Source organism: Dryobates pubescens, chromosome 35 (assembly GCF_014839835.1).
Source record: "Dryobates pubescens isolate bDryPub1 chromosome 35, bDryPub1.pri, whole genome shotgun sequence".
In the NCBI taxonomy this organism is placed as follows: Eukaryota; Metazoa; Chordata; class Aves; order Piciformes; family Picidae; genus Dryobates; species Dryobates pubescens.
The window spans coordinates 7,460,151-7,483,210 of record NC_071646.1 but is presented as its reverse complement, the minus strand read 5'-3'; the positions used below and the strand labels follow the sequence as shown (position 1 = coordinate 7,483,210).

At 62.8% G+C, this 23,060-nt stretch overlaps 1 protein-coding gene across 1 annotated transcript in view; it reads right to left on the bottom strand.

Moving 5' to 3' along the window:
* Positions 1-23,060, bottom strand: part of PPP1R12B (protein phosphatase 1 regulatory subunit 12B) — a 188,930-nt gene that overhangs the window by 104,984 nt on the left and 60,886 nt on the right. Inside the window, exons 7-10 of the mRNA XM_054176320.1 lie at positions 18,627-18,706; positions 17,038-17,180; positions 6,114-6,223; positions 1,002-1,199 (exon numbers count right to left, since the gene is read on the bottom strand). Of these exons, the coding sequence (XP_054032295.1) occupies positions 1,002-1,199; positions 6,114-6,223; positions 17,038-17,180; positions 18,627-18,706 (531 nt within the window). The remainder of the gene's footprint in view (positions 1-1,001; positions 1,200-6,113; positions 6,224-17,037; positions 17,181-18,626; positions 18,707-23,060) is intronic.

Genomic DNA, 23,060 nt, shown 5'->3' with positions numbered 1-23,060 from the left:
GGCTTCCACCACCTCCCTGGGCAGCCTGTGCCAGGCTCTCACCACCCTCCTGGCCAACAACTTCTTCCTCACAGCCAAGCTGAATCTCCCCATTTAGGGCAGCATTAGGTCAAAGGGACACCAAACTCCAAGAACAACTGAGAGGAGAGGAATCATTTTCAAAAGAAAAAGTAGAAAGAAAGAATCAGAGGAAGTTTGGAGTGGGAATAAAACCCAGCAGTAACTCCAAACAGAAGGGAAAGGATCTCAAGCCTGTGAGGTGAAGTCTGCTCAACCAGAACCACAGAAGCATGGAATGGTTTGGGTTGGAAGGGAGCTCAAAGCTCATCCAGCCCCAACCCTCTGCATGGGCAGGGACACCTCCCAGCAGCACAGCTTGCTCCAGGCTTTTAGGCTGGAGGTGAGGAGAAAGTTCTTCCCAGAGAGTTGTTGGCCACTGGAATGTGCTGCCCAGGGAGGTGGTGGAGTCCCCATCCCTGGAGGTGTTCAAGAGGGGATTGGATGTGGCCCTTGGAGCCATGGTTTAGTAGTCAGGAGGTGTTGGGTGACAGCTTGGACTGGATGATCTCTGAGGTCTTTTCCAATCTTATTGATTCTGTGATTCTAATGCCTCATTCAGCCTGGTCCTGAGCACCTCCAGGCAGGGCACAGCCACAGCCTCCCTGGGCAGCCTGTGCCAGAGTCTCCCCAGCCTCACTGCCAACAATTTCTTCCTCCTCTCCAGCCTCAGTCTCCCCTCTCCCAGCTCAAAGCCATTGTTCCTCAGCCTGTCCCTCCCAGCCCTTGTCCCAAGTCCCTCCCCAGCTCTGCTGGAGCCCTTCAGGTCCTGGGAGGCTGCTCTGAGGTCTCCCTGGAGCCTTCTCTTCCCCAGGCTGCACAGCCCCAACCCTCCCAGCCTGGCCCCCCAGGGGAGGTTCTGCAGCCTCTGCTCATCCCTGTGACCTCCTCTGGGCCCCCTCCAGCAGGCAGCACGCTCTGAGGCCTCCCTGCTGACACCAGACCTTCTCTTTGTTGTCCAGGAGCACAGAGATGCGAGGGCTGGAGGAGGAGCGGTAGATGGAGGAGGTCTTCTCCCTCTGGGCCTCCCTGGTGGCTGCCACCTCGCTCAGCATGTTGTGGCTGCCAGTCTTGCGCAGCCCCAGCCGCCACGAGGCAGGGGACTCATCCTTCTGCTCCTCTGCCTTGCTGAGCCAGCTGAACTGTAGAGGAGAAAAAGGGACATTTGGAAGAGGTTGAGAGCACTGCCAGGCACAACCCAAGCTCTGCAGCGTTCCAGCGAGCCCCAGGTGCTGCTGGGTACCCCTGGCACGGCAAACCGGAGTGACTCTGGGCTCCTGCTCAGCTGTGCCGGCTCAGGGTGACCTCACAGGGCTGCTGTGGTGCCCTCACCCCCAAGGACAGAGGATGAAAGGCACCTGGTGCTTTGTGCAGCTCCCTTTGCCTCCACAATGCCCTCCTCCAGCTTTGCAGCCAGAGGAGAAGCAACGAAGCAGCTCTGCTCAGCCGCTGCTGAGGCAGGGGCAGTCGGTCAGCACAGGGAGGTCATCAACCCTTCTGGGACTGGCTGCAGAGAAAACCCTCACACAAACCAAGCCAGAGACAGGCCAGGAGAAGCCATTGGCAGGGAGCTGGAGCCCACAGCACTTAGGGAGACTGAGGGAACCTGGCTTGCTCAGCATGGAACAGAGGAGGCACAGGAAGGATTTAACTGCCCTGCTCGTGGGCACTTGGCTTGGCAGAGGCTGTGGAGCCATCAGCTGCCTGTGGTGAACGGAGGAGGAACAGTGACCTGAAGGAAGACATCCAGGTGTCCCCACCTGGAGCACTGCCTCCAGTTCTGGAGTCCCTATTCCAAGAGGGATCTGGAGGGGCTGGAAGGTGTCCAGAGCAAGGCCAGGAGGATGAGCAGAGGGCTGGAGCTGCTCTGCTGTGAGCACAGACTGAAGGAGTTGGGGCTGTTCAGTCTGGAGAGGAGAAGGCTCTGAGGTGACCTCATTGTGGCCTTCCAGGAGCTGCAGGGGGCTGCAAGAAGGCTGGGGAGGGACTGCTCAGGATCTCAGGCAGTGATAGGACTGGGGGGAATGGAAGGAAGCTGGAGGTGGGGAGATTCAGGCTGGAGGGGAGGAGGAAGTTCTTCCCCATGAGAGTGGTGAAGCCCTGGGATGGGTTGTGCAGGGAGGTGGTTGGGGCCCCAGCCCTGGAGGTGTTTAAGGCCAGGCTGGATGAGGCTCTGGCCAGGCTGATCTGGTGTGGGGTGTCCCTGCCCATGGCAGGGGGGCTGGAACTGGCTGATCCTTGTGGTCCCTTCCAACCCTGACTGATACTATGGTACTATGATCCCTGCTGGTGGGAGTGGTGCTGCAGTGGGGCAGGGAGCAAGAGAGCAGAGCAGCTCCATCCTCAGAGACTGTTGGTTGCTCAGCTGAGCTCAGGTGGCTCAAAGCAGCAGGGCACTGGCTTGATGTTGGTCCTGCTTTAAGTGAGAGCTTGGACTCCAGGCCTGCACAGCCCTGCTCCAGCTTAAACCTTCAACTGCCTGCTCCAGTGCAGAATGGAGCCCAAAGCTCTCTGTCCCATGACAAGCATGTGTTAGCCCTCAAACACACAACTGCTTCAGTTCTAGGCACCAAGTCATCCAAGAGATGCCTACAGCCCCCAGGAGCAGAGCCTGGGCCCTGCAAGGGCCAGGGACCCAACACCAAGCTGTAAAGCAAAGCAAACATGAGGAGGCAAAGACCAGGACCCAAACCACAGCACCACCATAGCTCTGTGCTCCTGCAGGGGGCAAGCACACAGCTGGGCTCCACAGCTCCAAGGCAGAGTGGAAGAGGAAGAAGATTCAGAGAAAGGCCACGAGGATGAGGAGAGCAAGAGAGCTCTTGTGTGAGGAGCTCTGCAGTGCATCAGAGTTGCCAGGCTGAGACAGGATCATGGCACACAAACCCACACAGGAGGGGGAAGGAGGATTCCCTGCTCCTTCCCATAAAGGAGCTAAACCAAAGCAGCCTGAGCCAGGCTTGAGGGAAGAGGAGCAGGAAGCTGTGTGTGCTGTGCAAGCTGCAGAAGCCTTTGCCCCTGGACATGCCAGGATTCCAAACACTATGGGCACCCAAAATGGGATTGCCTCAGTTCCCAGGGGAGAAGTCCATCAGGGGCTACTGAGCACAAAACCACCACAGGTTCAGCAGGTCCCTGAAAGGCAAACTGCTAGAAGACAGGAGAGAAGTCCAGCCAGATGCTGTCCCTGTGCTGGGCACTGCCAAGAGCAGGAGACTGGGCTAGACCAGGCTGCTATGGGCATGGCTGGATTACTGGAGCAGGTATCAGGAGGAATTTCTTTGCTGGAGGAGTGGTCAGGGATTGGCAGAGGCTGCCCAGGGAGGTGGTGGAGTCCCCATGCCTGGAGGTGTTGCAGAAATGAGCAGATGTGGCACTCTGGGACATGGTCTGGTGGTGATGGAGGTGTTGGGTAGAACTGGATGGTCTCAGAGGCCTTTTCCAACCTTAATGGTTCTATGATTGCTGTCCCACATTCTCCAGAACACAGCTGACATGATGCAGAACACAGGAGGCTGCTGGGGAGCTCTGCCCTCCAACTCACTCAAGGCTGCAAAGATAAACTCAGCCCTGCAGTGTTGGAGCAATGGTCCTTAGCTAAGGGCCCTTCAGTGCAGATGCAGAGCTGAGCTGAGCTGTCCTCCCCTCACTGCAGCACTTCCACCCTGCTGAGCTACACAGCTCCCCTGGACACTTTCCTCAGAGAAAGCTCAAACCCACAGTCAGAGTGGTGTGCCCAGGGAGCCTCCTGCCTGGAGGTGTTTGCAGCCAGGCTGGAGGTGGCTGTGAGCAACCTGCTGTGGTGTGAGGTGTCCCTGCCCATGGCAGGGGCTTGGAACTGGCTGAGCCTTGAGGTCCCTTCCAAGCCTGACAGCTCTGTGGTGCTATGAAAAGCTGCTTTCAGTGTGAGGGTCCCAGAGCCCTGGAGCAGGCTGCCCAGAGAGGCTGCAGTCTCCTTCTCTGAAGACCTCCCCACCTGGATGTGCTCCTGGGTGGCCCTGCCCTGGCAGGATGATCTCCAGAGGTCCCTTCCAACTCCTAACATTCTGTGATGCTGCAATTTCTGAGCATGGGAGCAGCACAAGGCTGCCCAAGGGGAGAGCTGCACAAGGGGGGAGCAGCACAAGGCTGCCCAAGGGGAGAGCTGCACAAGGGGAAAGCACCACAAGGCTGCACAAGGGGAGAGCAGCAGCACAAAGGGAGAGCAGCAGCACAAGGGGAGAGCAGAACAAGGGGAGAGCAGCACAAGGCTGCCCAAGGGGAGAGCAGCAGCACAAGGGGAGAGCAGCACAAGGGGGGAGCAGCACAAGGGGAGAGCAGCACAAGGGGAGAGCAGCACAAGGGGGGAGCAGCACAAGGGGAAAGCACCACAAGGCTGCACAAGGGGAGAGCTGCACAAGGGGAGAGCAGCACAAAGGGAGAGCAGCACAAGGGGAGAGCAGCAGCACAAGGGGAGAGCAGCAGCACAAGGGGAGAGCAGCAGCACAAGGGGAGAGCAGCACAAGGGGAGAGCAGCACAAGGGGGGAGCAGCACAAGGGGGGAGCAGCACAAGGCTGCCCAAGGGGAGAGCTGCACAAGGGGAGAGCAGCACAAAGGGAGAGCAGCACAAGGGGAGAGCAGCACAAGGGGGGAGCAGCACAAGGGGAGAGCAGCACAAGGGGAGAGCAGCACAAGGGGGGAGCAGCACAAGGGGGGAGCAGCACAAGGCTGCCCAAGGGGACAGCACCACAAGGCTGCCCAAGGGGACAGCACCACAAGTCCTCTCACATTTTCCCATTTCAAACCCAGCCTGACAAAGAACTGCAGGAGGGTCAGACAGGGAGGAGAAGCTGAAGCAGCTATCTTTGCACAGGGGCTCACTTCTATACCTTCCTTCTGGGTTAGACAGCTCAAATGAGGGAGAACAAAGCTCTGCAGCTGGGAAAAGGTTAATTGAAGTGCTCTCACTTCCCAGGAGCCTTCTACCTTGAATACTTCCCCTGCTCAGTCAGCCTGAGCTGAAGAAAGCCCAGAGGAGCTCCAGCTCCTTTGATCTGGATGAGAAGTGAGACTCAGCAGCTGGGTAAAAATAACAAGAATGTGACCAAGCAAGAAGTGTTCTCTCTGCCATGGCCCCAGTGCTTCAGGCCTGGCAAGGTGCTTGCCCTTCAGCCTCCTCTGGGGGCAAAAAGAAGCCAGAAGCTAAGCTGCCAGTGCTCTGCAGACCACCGAGTCTCCTGGTGCCACCTAGCTGAGTGACAGCAGAGCTGGAGAGAGAACCCAGAGAGGGTTTCAGTAGCTCACTTCACCTTTAGGAAGCTTTCAGAGCTCAGCTGCCCAGTCAGATGCCAGCTTTATCCTCTCTGCTCTCTGGGCTGTAATGCCATGCCCCTGAATCAAGTGAGTGTGGCCAGCCAGAGGCACTTGGGATGCAGGTGGCAGATTCCCTGCTGATGACCCAGCTCTGGTGAAAGATCTCCTGTGGGTAGGAGGCTGGCATCAGCCACCCCAGAGCCAACAGGGAGACAAAGCAGCTGTGGTGGGCAGGGTTGTGAATGGGCAATTTGCTCTGGAGGGCAAAGAGATCCAAGAGGAAGCTTCTCCTGAGCAGCCTCCTTTGTGCCAGGCCTGCCCTGCACTCAGCACAGCACCTCCACCACGCTGTCCCAAACCCAGGCCTTGCAGCTCCTCTGCAGGCTGGGTCTCAGAGCATCCAGGGCTCACCACCTGAGCTATTAACCACTGGAATAAACTCCCAGGGGAGGTTCTGCATTCCCCTCCATGAGGCAGTTCCAAGGCCCAGCTTGGCAGGGGGCTGGGCCAGCTCATTTCAACTCTACTCTTACCCTGAAAGCTTGGACCTGGATGGTCCTTGAGGTCCCTCCCAGCCTGGCATTGTGTGGCTCTAGGAATCCATTTCCCAGCACAACCTCCTGCAGCACTGCAGCACTTCCCCAGCCCTGCTGCAGCCCCCCCAGTTGCAGTCACTTACTCCCCCAGCCCTGCTGCAGCCCCCCCAGTTGCAGTCACTTACTCCCCCAGCCCTGCTGCAGCCCCCCCAGTTGCAGTCACTTACTCTTCTGGCAGATGCAGTGAAGGAGTTGGGCTCAGGTGCAGGAATTTGCTCAGTGATGCTAGGCCTGGTTTCATGGCTGGAGTGGTTGGCAAAGGACTCTTCCTTCCTCTCTACAATTTCAAACAAGAAGAGAAACCAAATGTTTCAGTGTGGCACTCCCAGGGCCCTCCCTTGAGCCCTGAACCCAGCTCAGCACGACTGCCACCTCAGCAGGGCTCACACCATGGAGATGCCACCAGGGCCACCCAGGGCTTTCGGCAAGGAGGCTTCCCCCTGGCTCAGCAACGTTATGGGCACCAGGCAAAGCTACTGAGCTTCATCCCCCAAGGACAAGCAAGGACCTTTGCTGAGGGCCCCTTCAGGAGGCCAGACAGGTTTGGTTCATTCAGAGCTTTGCTCTTCCCCTGTAGAGCTTGGGAGGAGCAGGAGGACATGGAGCACAGGGGCAGGGGCAGGGGCATGGAGCACAGGGCATGGAGCACAGGGCAGGGGCAGGGGCATGGAGCACAGGGCATGGAGCACAGGGCAGGGGCAGGGAGCGCAGGGAGCGCTGGGGGCAGGGAGCACAGGGGCAGGGAGCGCAGGGAGCACAGAGGCAGGGAATGCAGGGGCAGGGGCAGGGAGGGAGCGCAGGGGAAGGGAGTGCAGGGAGCGCAGGGGCAGGGAGGGAGCGCAGGGGAAGGGAGTGCAGGGAGCGCAGGGGCAGGGAGTGCAGGGGCAGGGGCAGGGAGCGCAGGGGCAGGGAGCGCAGGGGCAGGGAGCGCAGGGAGCGCAGGGGCAGGGAGCGCAGGGGCAGGGAGCGCAGGGGCAGGGAAGGAGCGCAGGGGCAGGGAAGGAGCGCAGGGGCAGGGAGCGCAGGGGCAGGGAGGGAATGCAGGGGCAGGGGAAGGGGCAGAGAGCGCAGGGGCAGGGAGTGCGTGCAGGGGCAGGGAGCGCAGGGGCAGGGAGCGCAGGGGCAGGGGCAGGGAGCGCAGGGGCAGGGAGCACAGGGGCAGGGAGGGAGCACAGGGGCAGGGAGGGAGCACAGGGGCAGGGAGCGCAGGGGCAGGGAGCGCAGGGGCAGGGAGCACGGGCAGGGGCAGGGAGCGCAGGGGCAGGCAGGGAGCGCAGGGGCAGGGGAAGGGGCAGAGAGCGCAGGGGCAGGGAGGGAGCGCAGGGGCAGGCAGGGAGTGCAGGGGCAGGGAGCGCAGGGGCAGGGAGCACAGGGGCAGGGAGGGAGCACAGGGGCAGGGAGCGCAGGGGCAGGGAGCGCAGGGGCAGGGAGCGCAGGGGCAGAGAGCGCAGGGGCAGGGAGCGCAGGGAGCGCAGGGGCAGAGAGCGCAGGGGCAGGGAGCGCAGGGAGCACAGGGGCAGGGAGCACAGGGGCAGGGAGCGCAGGGAGCGCAGGGGCAGGGAGCGCAGGGGCAGAGAGCGCAGGGGCAGGGAGCGCAGGGGCAGGGAGCGCAGGGAGCGCAGGGGCAGGGAGCGCAGGGAGCGCAGGGGCAGGGAGCACAGGGGCAGGGAGCGCAGGGAGCGCAGGGGCAGGGAGCGCAGGGGCAGAGAGCGCAGGGGCAGGGAGCGCAGGGGCAGGGAGCGCAGGGAGCGCAGGGGCAGGGAGCGCAGGGAGCGCAGGGGCAGGGAGCACAGGGGCAGAGAGCGCAGGGGCAGGGAGCGCAGGGGCAGAGAGCGCAGGGGCAGAGAGCGCAGGGGCAGAGAGCGCAGGGGCAGGGAGCGCAGGGGCAGGGAGCGCAGGGGCAGGGAGCGCAGGGAGCGCAGGGGCAGAGAGCGCAGGGGCAGGGAGCGCAGGGAGCGCAGGGGCAGGGAGCACAGGGGCAGGGAGCGCAGGGAGCGCAGGGGCAGAGAGCGCAGGGGCAGGGAGCGCAGGGAGCGCAGGGGCAGGGAGCACAGGGGCAGGGAGCGCAGGGAGCGCAGGGGCAGGGAGCGCAGGGGCAGGGAGCGCAGGGAGCGCAGGGGCAGAGAGCGCAGGGGCAGGGAGCGCAGGGAGCGCAGGGGCAGGGAGCGCAGGGAGCGCAGGGGCAGGGAGCGCAGGGGCAGGGAGCACAGGGGCAGGGAGCGCAGGGGCAGAGAGCGCAGGGGCAGGGAGCGCAGGGGCAGAGAGCGCAGGGGCAGGGAGCGCAGGGAGCGCAGGGAGCGCAGGGGCAGGGAGCACAGGGGCAGGGAGCGCAGGGGCAGAGAGCGCAGGGGCAGGGAGCGCAGGGAGCGCAGGGGCAGAGAGCGCAGGGGCAGGGAGCGCAGGGAGCGCAGGGGCAGGGAGCGCAGGGAGCGCAGGGGCAGGGAGCGCAGGGGCAGGGAGCACAGGGGCAGGGAGCGCAGGGGCAGGGAGCGCAGGGGCAGGGAGCGCAGGGGCAGGGAGCGCAGGGAGCACAGGGGCAGAGAGCGCAGGGGCAGGGAGCGCAGGGGCAGGGAGCGCAGGGGCAGGGAGCGCAGGGAGCGCAGGGGCAGGGAGCGCAGGGAGCGCAGGGGCAGGGAGCACAGGGGCAGGGAGGGAGCGCAGGGGCAGGGAGTGCAGGGGCAGGAGGGAGCGCAGGGGCAGGGAGCACAGGGAGTGCAGGGGCAGGGAGCGCAGGGGCAGGAGGGAGCGCAGGGGCAGGGAGCACAGGGAGTGCAGGGGCAGGGAGTGCAGGGGCAGGAGGGAGCGCAGGGGCAGGGAGCACAGGGAGTGCAGGGGCAGGGAGCGCAGGGGCAGGAGGGAGCGCAGGGGCAGGGAGCGCAGGGAGCGCAGGGGCAGGGAGGGAGCGCAGGGGCAGGGAGCGCAGGGAGCGCAGGGGCAGGGAGCGCAGGGGCAGGGAGGGAGTGCAGGGGCAGGGAGGGAGCGCAGGGGCAGGGAGTGCAGGGAGCGCAGGGGCAGGGAGGGAGCGCAGGGGCAGGGAGGGAGCGCAGGGGCAGGGAGGGAGCGCAGGGGCAGGGAGCGCAGGGAGCGCAGGGGCAGGGAGTGCAGGGAGTGCAGGGGCAGGGGAAGGGGCAGGGAGTGCAGGGGCAGGGAGGGAGCGCAGGGGCAGGGAGGGAGCGCAGGGGCAGGCAGGGAGCGCAGGGGCAGGGAGCGCAGGGGCAGGGAGCGCAGGGAGCGCAGGGGCAGGGAGCGCAGGGAGCGCAGGGGCAGGGGAAGGGGCAGGGAGCGCAGGGGCAGGGAGGGAGCGCAGGGGCAGGGAGGGAGCGCAGGGGCAGGGAGGGAGCGCAGGGGCAGGGAGCGCAGGGAGCGCAGGGGCAGGGAGCGCAGGGGCAGGGAGGGAGCGCAGGGGCAGGGAGCGCAGGGGCAGGGAGCGCAGGGAGCGCAGGGGCAGGGAGCGCAGGGAGCGCAGGGGCAGGGAGCGCAGGGGCAGGGAGGGAGCGCAGGGGCAGGGAGCGCAGGGGCAGGGAGCGCAGGGGCAGGGAGCGCAGGGAGCGCAGGGGCAGGGAGCGCAGGGGCAGGGAGCGCAGGGGCAGGGAGGGAGCGCAGGGGCAGGGAGGGAGCGCAGGGGCAGGGAGCGCAGGGGCAGGGAGCGCAGGGAGCACAGGGGCAGGGGAAGGGGCAGGGAGCGCAGGGGCAGGGAGTGCAGGACAGGTCCCCAGGTGGGGCCAGAGGTGGATGGCACTGCAGGGATCTGCTGCAGCTGTTGCTGCTGCTGGGCAGAGCTCTCTCCTGGTCTACAGCAGAAGCCATTTGTCTATGCAGAACTGGGGACTGCTTCCCAACAGAAACCTTCAGCAGGGCTCAAAGTCAGCTCAGCAAACCCTGCCCAAGCTCACAGCTGGCTCCCAGGCAGCTGCAAGCCTCTGTGTGACATTTGTTGGGGTCCCTATGCACCATGCTGGCCATGGGAACATCCATCAGACACGACCAGGGAGAGGAAGCAGCAGCTGCCTCAGGCCCAGGAGCGCAGAGGGCTCCAGGACAGGCTCAGTCCCAACCATGGCCACGTGCAAGGGGCCTGAGGAAGGATGGATCCCCCCCAGAGCCATGCTTCCCTCTGGCAGCTGCGAGTGGGTCTGACACAACAAAGCCATGGCAAGTGCAGGCAGCCAAAGAGCAGCAGCACAGAGAGCTGTGCAGTGAGCAGCATCTGCTGGCACACACAGAGAGCACTCTGCATGGAGCTGCTGGCAGGGTGGCAGCTGGGAGCAGCAAGGTCAACCTGGCTGACAGAAACCTTCTCAGAGGACATGGAGTGCAGGAAAGAGCAAGCCAAGAGAAACCCTGCAGGGCAAGAGGCAGGCACAGGACTGACACAGACCCAGAAGGAAAGAGGCAAAGAGCAGCATGGCTCAGAACTTCCCCCACAGCCACTGAGCAGAGCAAGGCATGGCTGGAGCCCAGCTCTGATGCTCTTCTGAACAGCCCTTAGGAAGTGGCAGGAGGTGACCTACTGCTCCTTGGAGCCTGGCCTGGCACCCAGCCCCCATGGAAATGCCCAGAGACAGAACACCACACTTGGCACTTGCTGATTTGCTGTAGAGCAGAGGAGAGCCCTGGGCACTGCAGGAGGGGCAGCCAAGCCCTGCCCTGCCCTGCCCTGCCAGCCAGCAGGCTTCCCAGGCTGGGCTGGGTGCTGACTGGAGGCTGCTGTGGAAGCTTAAAGGCCACAGGTCAGCTTTGAAGGTCAAGCCTGATCACAGGGGCAGAAGCCTAAGTGGTAATGACAGAACTCTGACTGGGAGCAGGGTGACTGAAGGCAACCAAGCAGCTGCAGGAGGAGGAGAGGCAGAGGGCCCTGCACCGGCAGAGACAAAGCTCAGCCCCAGGCACTGCTGGCTGGAGGGCAGGAGCCGCAGCTCCTCCTGCTCCTGCTCCAGCAGCACACATTCCAGAGGCCAAGCAAGGCTCACAGGTGAGGAGCAGTTCACTTCCCCCACATTTGGTGAGACTGAAAAGTTCATTCTCTGAGTTTGCTGCTGCCCCCCAGCTGCGTGGTGCTGGATGCACTGCAGGGATCCAGCCAGAGGGATCTTGACAGCTTTGAGAAGTGGCCAGGGCCAGCTGCAGGAGGGGCAACAGGTCACAGGGCAAGGGCCTGCAGCTGGCTTGGGCCTACCCCAGGCACAGATCCAGGCTGGGTGCAGAGGGGGTTGAGAGCAGCCCTGAAGAAAGAGCCTTGGGGCTGCTGGGTGCTGAGCAGCTCCCCAGGAGCCAGCAGAGCCTCCTGCAGCCCTCAGGCAGCTGTGTGCTGGCTGCAGCCAGAGCAGGGAGGGCAGCAGGGCAGCAGAGGGGATCCTGCCCCTGGGCTCTGCTCAGACCTCACCTCAGAGGGGATCCTGCCCCTGGGCTCTGCTCAGACCTCACCTCCAATCCTGCCTCCAGCTCTGCTGTCCCCAGCAGCAGAAGGACACAGAGCTGCTGGAGGGAGGCCACAGAGATGCTGCCAGGGCTGGAGCAGCTCTGCTGTGGGCACAGGCTGAGGGGGCTGGGGACAAAGGTCCCTCCCAACCAAAGGCAGTCTGTGATTCTGGCTTGCCATAAAGGTTTTGGGGGGCTGTGGTTTTCTGCTTCTCTGTTTGATTGTTCTGGGGGGGGTTAGGTGGTTGTTGAGTCTATTCTTCATCCAACCTCTCAGAGCTTCCCTGCTCTGCTCTCATTCCCTTAATTCACACTCATTAAGTCCTGGAAGCTACCAGCACAGATCACACCCAGAGAGTTTTACCCTGCTGTGGCTTTTTGCTTCCAGCCAGGCAATGCCAGAGTGTGACCTGGCCCCCAGAGGGGCACTGAGGCCCTCAGCTTCCTTGCTTTGAGGAGCAAAACCTTCTGACAGCCTGCAAGCAGACAGAGCACTCTGCAGCACTCCAGGACACTCACTGCTCCCTCTCCTCCTCCCCCAGCCCCTGCAAAGCCAAACTGATCACAACCTGAGACCCTCCAAAACTGTGCCCAGCTCTGGAGCCCTCAGCACAGGAAGGACCTGGACCTGATGGAGAGGGTCCAGGGGAGGCCATGGAAATGGTCAGGAGGTTGGAGCCTGCTGTGAGGCCAGGCTGAGGGAGCTGGGGGTGCTCAGCCTGGGGAGGAGAAAGCTCTGGGTAGACCTAAGAGCAACCTGCCAGTACCTGAAGGGGCTACAGGAAGGCTGCTGGGGAGAGACTGTTCCCAAAGGCCTGCAGGGACAGGACCAGGGGCAGTGGCTTCAAACTGGAGCAGAACAGATTGAGATTGGATGTGAGGAACAAGTTCTGCAGCAGGAGGCTGCTGGAACATGCAACAGGTTGCCCAGGGAGGGGTTTGAGGCTCCAGCCCTGGAGATCTTCCAGGTGAGGCTGGAGAGGGCTCTGGGCAGCCTGATCCAGTGGAGGATGTCCCTGCTGAGTGCAGGGGGTTGGACTGGAGGAGCTCTGGAGCTCCCTTCCAACCCAGAGCATTCTGTGATGGAATGGAAACATTGCTCAAAATGAACTTCTGCCTCCTGCTCCCAGCTCCTGCCCTGCCTCCTGCCCTGCCTCCTGCCCTGCCTCCTCCTCCCAGCTCCTGCCCTGCCTCCTCCTCCCAGCTCCTGCCCTGCCTCCTGCCCTGCATCCTCCTCCCAGCTCCTGCCCTGCCTCCTGCCCTGCATCCTCCTCCCAGCTCCTGCCCTGCCTCCTGCCCTGCATCCTCCTCCCAGCTCCTGCCCTGCCTCCTGCCCTGCCTCCTGCCCTGCATCCTGCTCCCAGTTCCTGCCCTGCCTCCTGCTCCCAGCTCCTGCCCTGCCTCCTCCTCCCAGCTCCTGCCCTGCCTCCTGCCCTGCCTCCTGCTCCTCCCAGCTCCTGCCCTGCCTCCTGCCCTGCCTCCTCCTCCCAGCTCCTGCCCTGCCTCCTGCCCTGCCTCCTGCTCCTCCCAGCTCCTGCCCTGCCTCCTGCCCTGCCTCCTGCCCTGCCTCCTCCTCCCAGCTCCTGCCCTGCCTCCTGCCCTGCATCCTGCCCCCAGCTCCTGCCCTGCCTCCTGCCCTGCCTCCTGCTCCTCCCAGCTCCTGCCCTGCCTCCTGCCCTGCCTCCTGCCCTGCCTCCTGCTCCCAGCTCCTGCCCTGCCTCCTGCCCTGCCTCCTCCTCCCAGCTCCTGCCCTGCCTCCTGCCCTGCCTCCTGCCCTGCCTCCTGCTCCCAGCTCCTGCCCTGCCTCCTGCCCTGCATCCTCCTCCCAGCTCCTGCCCTGCCTCCTGCCCTGCCTCCTGCCCTGCCTCCTGCTCCCAGCTCCTGCCCTGCCTCCTGCCCTGCCTCCTCCTCCCAGCTCCTGCCCCCAGCTCCTGCCCTGCCTCCTGCCCTGCCTCCTGCCCTGCCTCCTGCCCTGCCTCCTGCCCCCAGCTCCTGCCCTGCCTCCTGCTCCTCCCAGCTCCTGCCCTGCCTCCTGCTCACTTACCAAAGGAGTTCAAGGAAAGCAAAAGACCATTCATAACAATTTGGCTTTTTTCTGCCCCCTTCCCCTGGCCCTGGAACACTTCAGAACCACAGCAGCCCTCTGAGAAGAGCTGGGCAGATCAAGAGCTACAGCCCTCAGTGGGTATTAAAGCTCAGAGGCAAATGAAGAGGAAGGAGGAAATCCTTTCCCTGGTTTCAAACCCCTGCCACTGACAGCACTCCCAACACCCTGAGCAGAGGAGCAAACAGCTCACAAACAATAATCAAGATAAAGCTTAAGGATCCTGAAGCATCACTGCTCCCAGGCCTGGCTCTGAGAAGCTCTTCTCAGCCCTCCTTACCCTGGCAGCTCTCCTGGGCTGGGGTTGGTTATCTCATGAACCAGAAATGTGTCCCCAGCCAGCCAGGCAGCCCCTGGCAGGCAGCTCCACACCCAGCTGAGGAGTTCCTCTTCCTCTCAGCAGGGATTTGAGTTCACAAGGCCAGGCTCCAGGTCTGAATCGGAGCATCACAGAATGCTCTGGGCTGGAAGGGAGCTCCAGAGCTCCTCCAGCCCAACCCCTGCAGCCAGCAGGGACATCCTCCACAGGATCAGGCTGCCCAGAGCCCTGTCCAGCCTCACCTGGAAGATCTCCAGGGCTGGAGCCTCAAACCCCCTCCCTGGGCAACCTGCTGCAGTGCTCCAGCAGCCTCCTGGTGCAGAACTTGTTCCTCACATCCAATCTCAATCTGCTCTGCTCTCATTTCAAATCATTGCCCCTGGGCCTGGCCCTGCAGGCCTTTGGGAACAGTCTCTCTCCAGCCTCCTTGTAGCCTCTTCAGGTACTGGCAGGTTGCTCTTAGGTCTACCCAGAGCCTTCTCTTCTCCAGGCTGAACACCCCAAGGTGCCACCAATCTGTCCAGGAAAGGAGAGTGCAGGGAACAAGGCCTGGAGCCTGATGCCTTGGTGACTGTGGCACAGGCTGCCCAGGAGGCTGTGGCTGTCCCCTCCCTGGAGGTGTTCAGGGCCAGGCTGGATGAGGCCTTGAGCAGCCTGTGCTGGTGGGAGGGGTCCCTGCCCATGGCAGGGGGTTGGAGCTGGCTGGGCTCTGAGGTCCTTTCCAACCCAACCCCTTCTGTGACTCCATGAATCTCAAAGGCAAAAGGAGCTGCAGTAAAACACCACTGGAAGGGGAGATGCCAGGGAGGGCAACAGGGCTGGGGACAGAAGCTGGCAACCCAAGAGCAAATCTCTTGAGCCATGAATCATTACTTGAATGCCTTTTGGCCTGGGGCTGGGTTAGCTTCAGTTGTTTGCAGCAGATTAGCTCAGAGAATGAACCCCCTGAAATGTCCTGCCCTGGCTCCACACAGACCCTGCCTCTGAGTGCTGCAGCACCTTCCCTGCTGAAGGCTGCTGAGCTGCTCCTGAGCCAGTGCCACACCAGCAGCAGCTCCACTTGCAGCCACACTCTTGTTAGAGGTCACAGGAGCTGGCACAGGGCTCCCCAGAGCTGCTCTCTTATTTATGCAGCAAACCACAGAATTATTGGGGTGTGAAGGGAGCTCAGCCAGCCCCAAGCCCCTGCCATGGGCAGGGACACCTCACCCCACAGCAGGTTGCTCACAGCCACCTCCAGCCTGGCTGCAAACACCTCCAGGCAGGAGGCTTCCACCACCTCCCTGGGCAGCCTGTGCCAGGCTCTCACCACCCTCCTGGCCAACAACTTCTTCCTCACAGCCAATCTCCAGCTCCCCACTTCTAGTTCAGCTCCATCCCCCCCAGTCCTGTCCCTCCCTGACCCCCTCCAAAGTCCCTCCCCAGCTTTCCTGCAGCCCCCTGCAGCTCCTGGGAGGCCACAAGGAGGTCTCCTGGGAGCCTTCTCCTCTCCAGCCTGCACAACCCCAACTCTCTCAGGCTGTGCTCACAGCAGAGCAGCTCCAGCCCTCTGCTCCTCCTCCTGGCCCTGCTCTGGACACCTTCCAGCCCCTCCAGAGCCTTCCTGGCACAGAGGCTCCAGAGCTGGCCCCAGAGCTGCAGCTGTGGTCTCAGCAGAGTGGAGCAGAGGGGCAGAATCCCCTCCCTGCCCTGCTGGCCACACTTCTGCTGCCTGCCTGCTGCCACCAGCTCATTTAAAGGCCACAAGATGATTTCAGCCTGTTCCTGTTGCAGCCAAACAGCTTTTGTGACCAGCAGCCCTGCAAAGCCCAGCCAGGCCTCCCCACAGCTCTCTCCCTGCTCAAGAGGTGAGAGTCCCACTGGCACAGGGAGCCTGCTGGGCAAAGCTCTGCACTCCCTTCCCTGCCAGCACTTCAGAAGGCTTCTGAGACGTGGGCCAAGCAAGCTGCTGCTCCAAGCAGCTTAACCATGAGCCACCCCAGGGGCCAGCTCTGGTGGCAGCCATATCCAGCACAGCTGCTGGCTTGCTGCAGGATGCAGAGCCTTTATTTAGCCTTCAGTGCTGCACACATTCCCTGATCAGACTGCTCAAGGATGGAAAAGGAAGAGGAGCAGGATGCCAGCTCTGAGCTGCTGTGACTCCAAGGCTTTCATCCTCATTTTCCACCCTCTTGCAATGATTCCCCAGCACAGGCAGGAGAGTTCCTCTCCTCTGTAATTACACAGAGCAGCCTCAGCCCTTCCTTTCATTGCTCTGAGCCCAGCACAGCAGCCTATTATCTTCCTACATGTTCCACTGCTGCTCTGCCCTCCTGCACTACCTGAAGGATGCAGCCTGGCATCAGCCAAGCACAAAGCCCTGCTGCTTCAGAGCAAGCTGGGAGCAGTGAGCCCCCTGCACCTCAGAGGCAGCTGCAAGCAGGAGCTGAAACACTGCCCACAGCTTTGCTTTTGTGCAGAAGTGATGCTCCATGCAGAGCTCTCAGAGCAGCTCTTCCAGTGCAGGAGCTGAAGAGCTCTGCACAGGCCAGAGCAACTCTGGCAGCAGCACTCTCAGCACCTCTGCAACAGCCAAGCCAAGAAAACCCAAACTAGAGGCAGCCCTCAAGCTGAACTCCTCCAGTGCTGAGCTCCCTGGGACACCCCAGGCTGCCCCAAGCCTTGCTGAGCTCCCTGGGACACCCCAGGCTGCCCCAGGCCTTGCTGAGCTCCCTGGGACACCCCAGGCTGCCCCAAGCCTTGCTGAGCTCCCTGGGACACCCCAGGCTGCCCCAAGCCTTGCTGAGCTCCCTGGGACACCCCAGGCTGCCCCAAGCCTTGCTGAGCTCCCTGGGACACCCCAGGCTGCCCCAAGCCTTGCTGAGCTCCCTGGGACACCCCAGGCTGCCCCAAGCCTTGCTGAGCTCCCTGGGACACCCCAGGCTGCCCCAGGCCTTGCTGAGCTCCCTGGGACACCCCAGGCTGCCCCAGGCCTTGCTGAGCTCCCTGGGACACCCCAGGCTGCCCCAGGCCTTGCTGAGCTCCCTGGGACACCCCAGGCTGCCCCAAGCCTTGCTGAGCTCCCTGGGACACCCCAGGCTGCCCCAAGCCTTGCTGAGCTCCCTGGGACACCCCAGGCTGCCCCAGGCCTTGCTGAGCTCCCTGGGACACCCCAGGCTGCCCCAAGCCTTGCTGAGCTCCCTGGGACACCCCAGGCTGCCCCAAGCCTTGCTGAGCTCCCTGGGACACCCCAGGCTGCCCCAGGCCTTACCTGATTCCTTTTCAGTATCTGACTCTGAAACTTCATCTTCAGCTTCCTCCTCTTCCTCAGAGCTGGAGCTGCTGGAGTCCTTGTTCTCTTCCTCCATTTCCATGGACTTCAGAGTCTCCTCCTCATAGAGAATCTTCTCCTTGCTGCAAGCCACAGAACTGTTAAGGACTACCAGGCTGAGGGAGTTATTTCTGAGTGCTGCTTCTCAGGAACATGCAGAGATGCTTTGCTACATATAGAACAAGCAAGAGGACAGCATCCATCCCCAGACTCAGCACCCCAGCACTTCCAGCACTGCCCAGTGCCAGCCTCACACTTCCTACAAGCATTTCTCAATCCCCAGCTGCCTGCTGGGGCTCTTGTCCTAGCTCCACACAAGCCCTCAGCTGGGCTGCTTGGCTCCATGCAGCTGCAGGGCTGCACTTCCCAGCCCCAAGGTCCAACTGCTGCTCAGCCAGAGCAGGGGAGCTGGAGGGCCATGCAGCAGCACAGCTCCTTGCTCTGCCTCTCAGTGGGAAAGCTCAGGAGCAGCCAAAGCTGGATTGGAGAGAAAGAAACCAGGAAATGAAGAGCAGTGCTGGGAGCCTCTGTTCCAGGAGAGGGAACTGCTTGAGAGGGTCCAGCCCAGAGCCCCAGAGCTGCTGCAGGCAGTGCAACATCTCCCTGTGAGCAGAGCTGAGGCAGCTGGGGCTGGGAGCCTGGAGCCTGAGGGCTGCTGGGGCTAAAGCTGTGCAGGGCTGGAGCCAGGCTCTGCTCAGGGATGGCCAAGGGCAGCACAAGGGGCACTGGGGGCAAGCTGGAGCAGAGCAGCTGCCAGGAGAACAGGAGGGAAAACTTTGTCCCTGGGAGGCTGCTGGAGCCTGGAGCAGGCTGCCCAGAGAGGCTGTGGAGTCTCCTCTGGAGCCCTCTCTGGGCAGCCTGCTCAGGCTGTGGAGTCTCCTCTGGAGCCCTCTCTGGGCAGCCTGCTCAGGCTGTGGAGTCTCCTTCCCTGGAGCCCTCTCTGGGCAGCCTGCTCAGGCTGTGGAGTCTCCTCTGGAGCCCCCTCTGGGCAGCCTGCTCCAGGCTGTGGAGTCTCCTCTGGAGCCCTCTCTGGGCAGCCTGCTCCAGGCTGTGGAGTCTCCTCTGGAGCCCTCTCTGGGCAGCCTGCTCCAGGCTGTGGAGTCTCCTCTGGAGCCCTCTCTGGGCAGCCTGCTCCAGGCTGTGGAGTCTCCTCTGGAGCCCTCTCTGGGCAGCCTGCTCAGGCTGTGGAGTCTCCTCTGGAGCCCTCTCTGGGCAGCCTGCTCAGGCTGTGGAGTCTCCTCTGGAGCCCTCTCTGGGCAGCCTGCTCCAGGCTGTGGAGTCTCCTCTGGAGCCCTCTCTGGGCAGCCTGCTCAGGCTGTGGAGTCTCCTCTGGAGCCCTTCCAGCCCCCCCTGGCTGTGTTCTGTGCCCTGCCCTGGGGCCCTGCTCTGCCAGGGCAGTTTCAGTCGAGGTCCCATCCAAGCCCTGAGATTCTGTGACCTTGTGCAAAGCAGCTGAGGGCTGCTGCCAGCTGGAGCTGGTGTCCCCTCCCTGCCTGAGGAGCTGCTGTGCAGCAGGGGAAGAGCCCTACCTGCTGAAGAGCCTGCCCTGGGGCTTGCCGTTGATGTCCGCCTCGATCAGCCTGTTCCTCGTCTCCTTCTCGCTGCGCAGCTGCCACGGCCCCAGGAGCAGGGAGAGAGAAAGAGAGATCTCAGCACAGCCTCAGCACAGCCCAGCCACTGCCACAGCATCAGACCACCTCAGCTCCTCAGCCCTGTGCTGCTGTGCCACAGCTCCATCCATCCCCTGGGTGCCTGGGCCTGGAGCGCCCTCGGGGCACCGCTGCCCAGCAGGGCCTTGCCCTCCAGCTCCAGCTGCACACAGCCTGCAGGGCTGCAGGCCCTGAGCCAGGCTCAAATCCTGACTTCTGCAGTGCTGGACATCTGCCCACCTGTGCCTGGGCACCCACCAGCCCCAGCAGGACTCAGCTGAGAAGCTGCTGCCCTCGTAGCTGTGAGCTGCCTGCTGCCAGGGGAGGGCAGGGAGCACAACCCCCTGCTGGAGCTGCCCCAGGATGGGCACTGCCAGCCCCTTCCCACACCAGCAGCAGGGCACCTCCCAGGTCACCTGTGCTCACTGCAGCCACGAGAAGCAGACCAGATCCAAGGCAGAAATGTTTGGCCCTGAGGGAGAGCCTGTGCCAGGCTGCCCAGAGCTGGGAGCTGCCCCATGCCTGGCACCAGGGCAGGGCTGGTTGGGGCTGGGAGCAGCCTGCTAGGGCTGGGGATGTCCCTGGGGGCTGCAGGGGGTCGGGCTGGAGGAGCTGTGAAGGTCCTTCCCACCCAGATCCCTCTGTGATTCTCCAGCTGGGCTGTTCTGCCCAGAGCAGCAATGTTCCTTCTGCCACCAGTGGCAAAGCAGGACCCAAGCAGGCCTTTGGCACCTCCCTCAGAAGCTGCCCTGCAGGAAGGGCTCCTCCAGCAGCCTGGATGGTTGGGCTGGGTGATCCCTGAGCTCTTCCCCAGCTGAAAGAGTTCTGTGTGCTGGAACAGGCAAGGCAGCAAAAGGGCAGCTGGAGGCTCCCTGCCAAGGCTGCCTTCTCTAGGCCCTGTCTGCCTTCCTTATGCACACAAGCAAGGAATAGGTTGGGCTGGAAGGGAGCTCAAGGCTCAGCCAGCTCCAGCCCCCTGCCATGGGCAGGGACACCTCCCCCCAGCACAGGCTGCTCCAGGCCTCATCCAGCCTGGTGCTGAGCACCTCCAGGCAGGGCACAGCCACAGCCTCCCTGGGCAGCCTGTGCCAGAGTCTCCCCAGCCTCACTGCCAACAATCTCTTCCTCCTCTCCAGCCTCAGTCTCCCCTCTCCCAGCTCAAAGCCACTGCCCCCCACGCTGGCACCCCCAGCCCTTGTCCAAACCAGGCACCAGAAGCCAAAGCTCTGCCAGGTTTTGATGTGGGAGAAGCCACATGGAGCACAGCAGAGCCATGGAGCCCAACAGAGCCATGGAGCCCAGGAGAGCCATGGAGCCCAGGAGAGCCATGGAGCACAGCAGAGCCATGGAGCACAGCAGAGCCATGGAGCACAGCAGAGCCATGGAGCACAGCAGAGCCATGGAGCCCAGCAGAGCCATGGAGCACAGCAGAGCCATGGAGCACAGCAGAGCCATGGAGCACAGCAGAGCCATGGAGCACAGCAGAGCCATGGAGCACAGCAGAGCCATGGAGCACAGCAGAGCCATGGAGCACAGCACAGGGACACAGCACAGGGCACAGGGACACAGCACAGGGACACAGCACAGGGCACAGCACAGGGACACAGCACAGGGACACAGCACAGGGCACAGGGACACAGCACAGGGACACAGCACAGGGCACAGCACAGGGCACAGCACAGGGCACAGAGTCACTGAGGCTGGAAAAGATCTCCAAGGTTATTGAGCCCAAGAGTAACTCAGCTGCCAGGAGCACTGCAGTACTGCCACAGCTCTCCTGAACCCCTCCAGCCATGGGGACTCCACCACCTCCCTGGGCAGCCTCTGCCAGGCCCTGACCACTCCTGCAGCAGAGACATTTTGCCTCCTCTCCAAGCTCAGCCTCCCCTGGCCCAACTGGGATCCATTTCCTCAGCCCTGCCATCAGTTCCTGGGAGCAGAGGCCAGCACCAGCCTCACCCCAACCCTCTGCAGGGACTTGTAGGTCAGTGAGGTCTGCCCTCAGCCTCCTCCAGGCTGAACACCCCCAGCTCCCTCAGCCCCCCCTTGCATGATGCCCTCCCAGCCCCTCTCCAGCCCCCTTGCTGTTCTCTGGGCACCCTCAGCCCCTCAATGTCTTTCCTGTACTGTGCTGCCCAGAACTGCACCCAGGACTCCAGGTGCAGCCCCCCCAGTGCCCAGCCCAGGGGCACCTTCCCTGCCCTGCTGCTGCTGCCCACCACTGCTGCTCCAGGCCAGGCTGGGGTGGCCTTCTTGGCCCCCTGGGCACACTGCTGGCTCTTGTTCAGCCACCATCCACCAGCACCCCCAGGTCTGGGCACTGCCCCCAGCCTGGAGTGTTGCCTGGGGTTGATGTGAGCCAAGAGCAGGAGCTGGCCCTTGGCCTTGTTAAACCTCAGCCCACTGAGCTCAGCCCAGGGGCCCAGCCTGGCCAGCTGCCCCTGCAGACCCTTCCTACCCTCCAGCAGATGAACTCTGCCTCCCAACCCAGTGTCATCTGCACCCTGCCCTCAGTGCCCTCAGTGCCCTCAGCCAGATCTCTGATAGAGGTTTGCCAGGCCAGGCTGGAGGTGGCTGTGAGCAACCTGCTGCAGGGTGAGGTGTCCCTGCCCATGGCAGGGGCTGGAGCTGGCTGAGCCTTGAGGCCCTTCCTGCCCTGACAGCTCTGGGACTGTATGATGAAGAGCCCTGGCCCCCAGCCCAGGGGCACACAAGCTGAGGTGCCTCCAGCACACCAGAGCTGCAGCAGGAGATCCTTGCCCCAGGCCAGGCCACTGCTCCACTACAAGCTTTAGATGAGAAGGAAATGCTCTGAGAGGCTTCCTGTGCCTGCAGGGCTGTGGGGCACTGCCTGCCTCCCCCTCAGCCAGCAGCAGGATTCTAGTTAGGTGCTGCAGTGGCACATGAGCAGCACACGTGGGGAGGAGGCACAGCCACTGGAGAGCCACTGGGAGGAAATCTGGGTGCCTCTCCTCTTCCCAGCCCCCCAGCCCCTCACCACACTCATCCCATGCCTGGGGGAGCCTCTGGCTCCTGCTCAGCCCTGTGGAACAGGCCCCAGCATGGGGCCAGCAGCAGCCCCAAGCAGTCCTTGCTGCTGCCTGGCCCTTCTCTGCAGGGTGCTGGTGCAGTCAGCCAGAGGAAAGCCATGGCACAGCCCTGGCAGTATTCATCCACACCTCACTGAGGGAGGAGCTGATGCATGTTTCAGGAGGCTCTGTGCATGTTAAAGGCTATTTAGGGCTGGCAGCAGCTGTGCTGTGATCAGAGCTGGAGCTCCACCACCCACACTGCCAGTTCCTCAAAAGCCCTCCCTGGGCTCTGGCAGCTCTCAGGCTGCCTCTGCCTGCACCCAGCCTGCTCAGGGCTCCTTCACTGATGGCATTGGGAGTGTGCTGCTTTCAAGAAGGTTGGGTTGGGTGCTGGAAGCACCCAAAGGATGGAATTGGAGTGGAGCAGATGAAAGAGCAGAAAAATGCAACCCAAAAATAACCTCCTGGCTTCCCTTTGATCCAGAGGAAGCTTTTGCTTTCCTCCCTGATGCCAACTTCCTTACAACCCCTGCCAGCACCTCCACTGCACTGTGAAACAGCAACCTAACATGGGGCTGAAGTCACCAAAGCTTCCAGGCCAGGACTCTCTGCAGCCTGGAGGAGAGAAGGCTCCAGGGAGGCCTCAGAGCAGCCCTCCAGGACCTGAAGGGCTCCAGGAGAGCTGGGGAGGGACTTTGGCCAAGGGCTGGGAGGGACAGGAGGAGGAACAATGGCTTTGGGCTGGGAGAGGGGAGACTGAGAGTGGAGAGGAGGAAGAGATTGTGGAGAGTGAGGCTGGGGAGACTCTGGCACAGGCTGCCCAGGGAGGCTGTGGATGGTGAAGGCCAGGCTGGATGAGGCCCTGAGCAGCCTGAGCTGGTGGGAGGTGTCCCTGCCCATGGCAGGGGGTTGGAGCTGGATGATCTCTCAGGCCCTTTGCAACCCATTCTGAGTCCAGGAATTCCCTGATGTGTACAATTGCTTCTCCCTCCAGAGTGTCCCTGCTGTCCCTGCAGCTGCTGCTGCACTCTGCCAGCCTGCTTCCCAAGTGTCCCTGCAGCTGCTGCTGCACACTGCCAGCCTGCTTCCCAAGTGTCCCTGCAGCTGCTGCTGCACACTGCCAGCCTGCTTCCCAAGTGTCCCTGCAGCTCCTGCTGCACACTGCCAGCCTGCTTCCCAAGTGTCCCTGCAGCTGCTGCTGCACACTGCCAGCCTGCTTCCCAAGTGTCCCTGCAGCTGCTGCTGCACACTGCCAGCCTGCTTCCCAAGTGTCCCTGCAGCT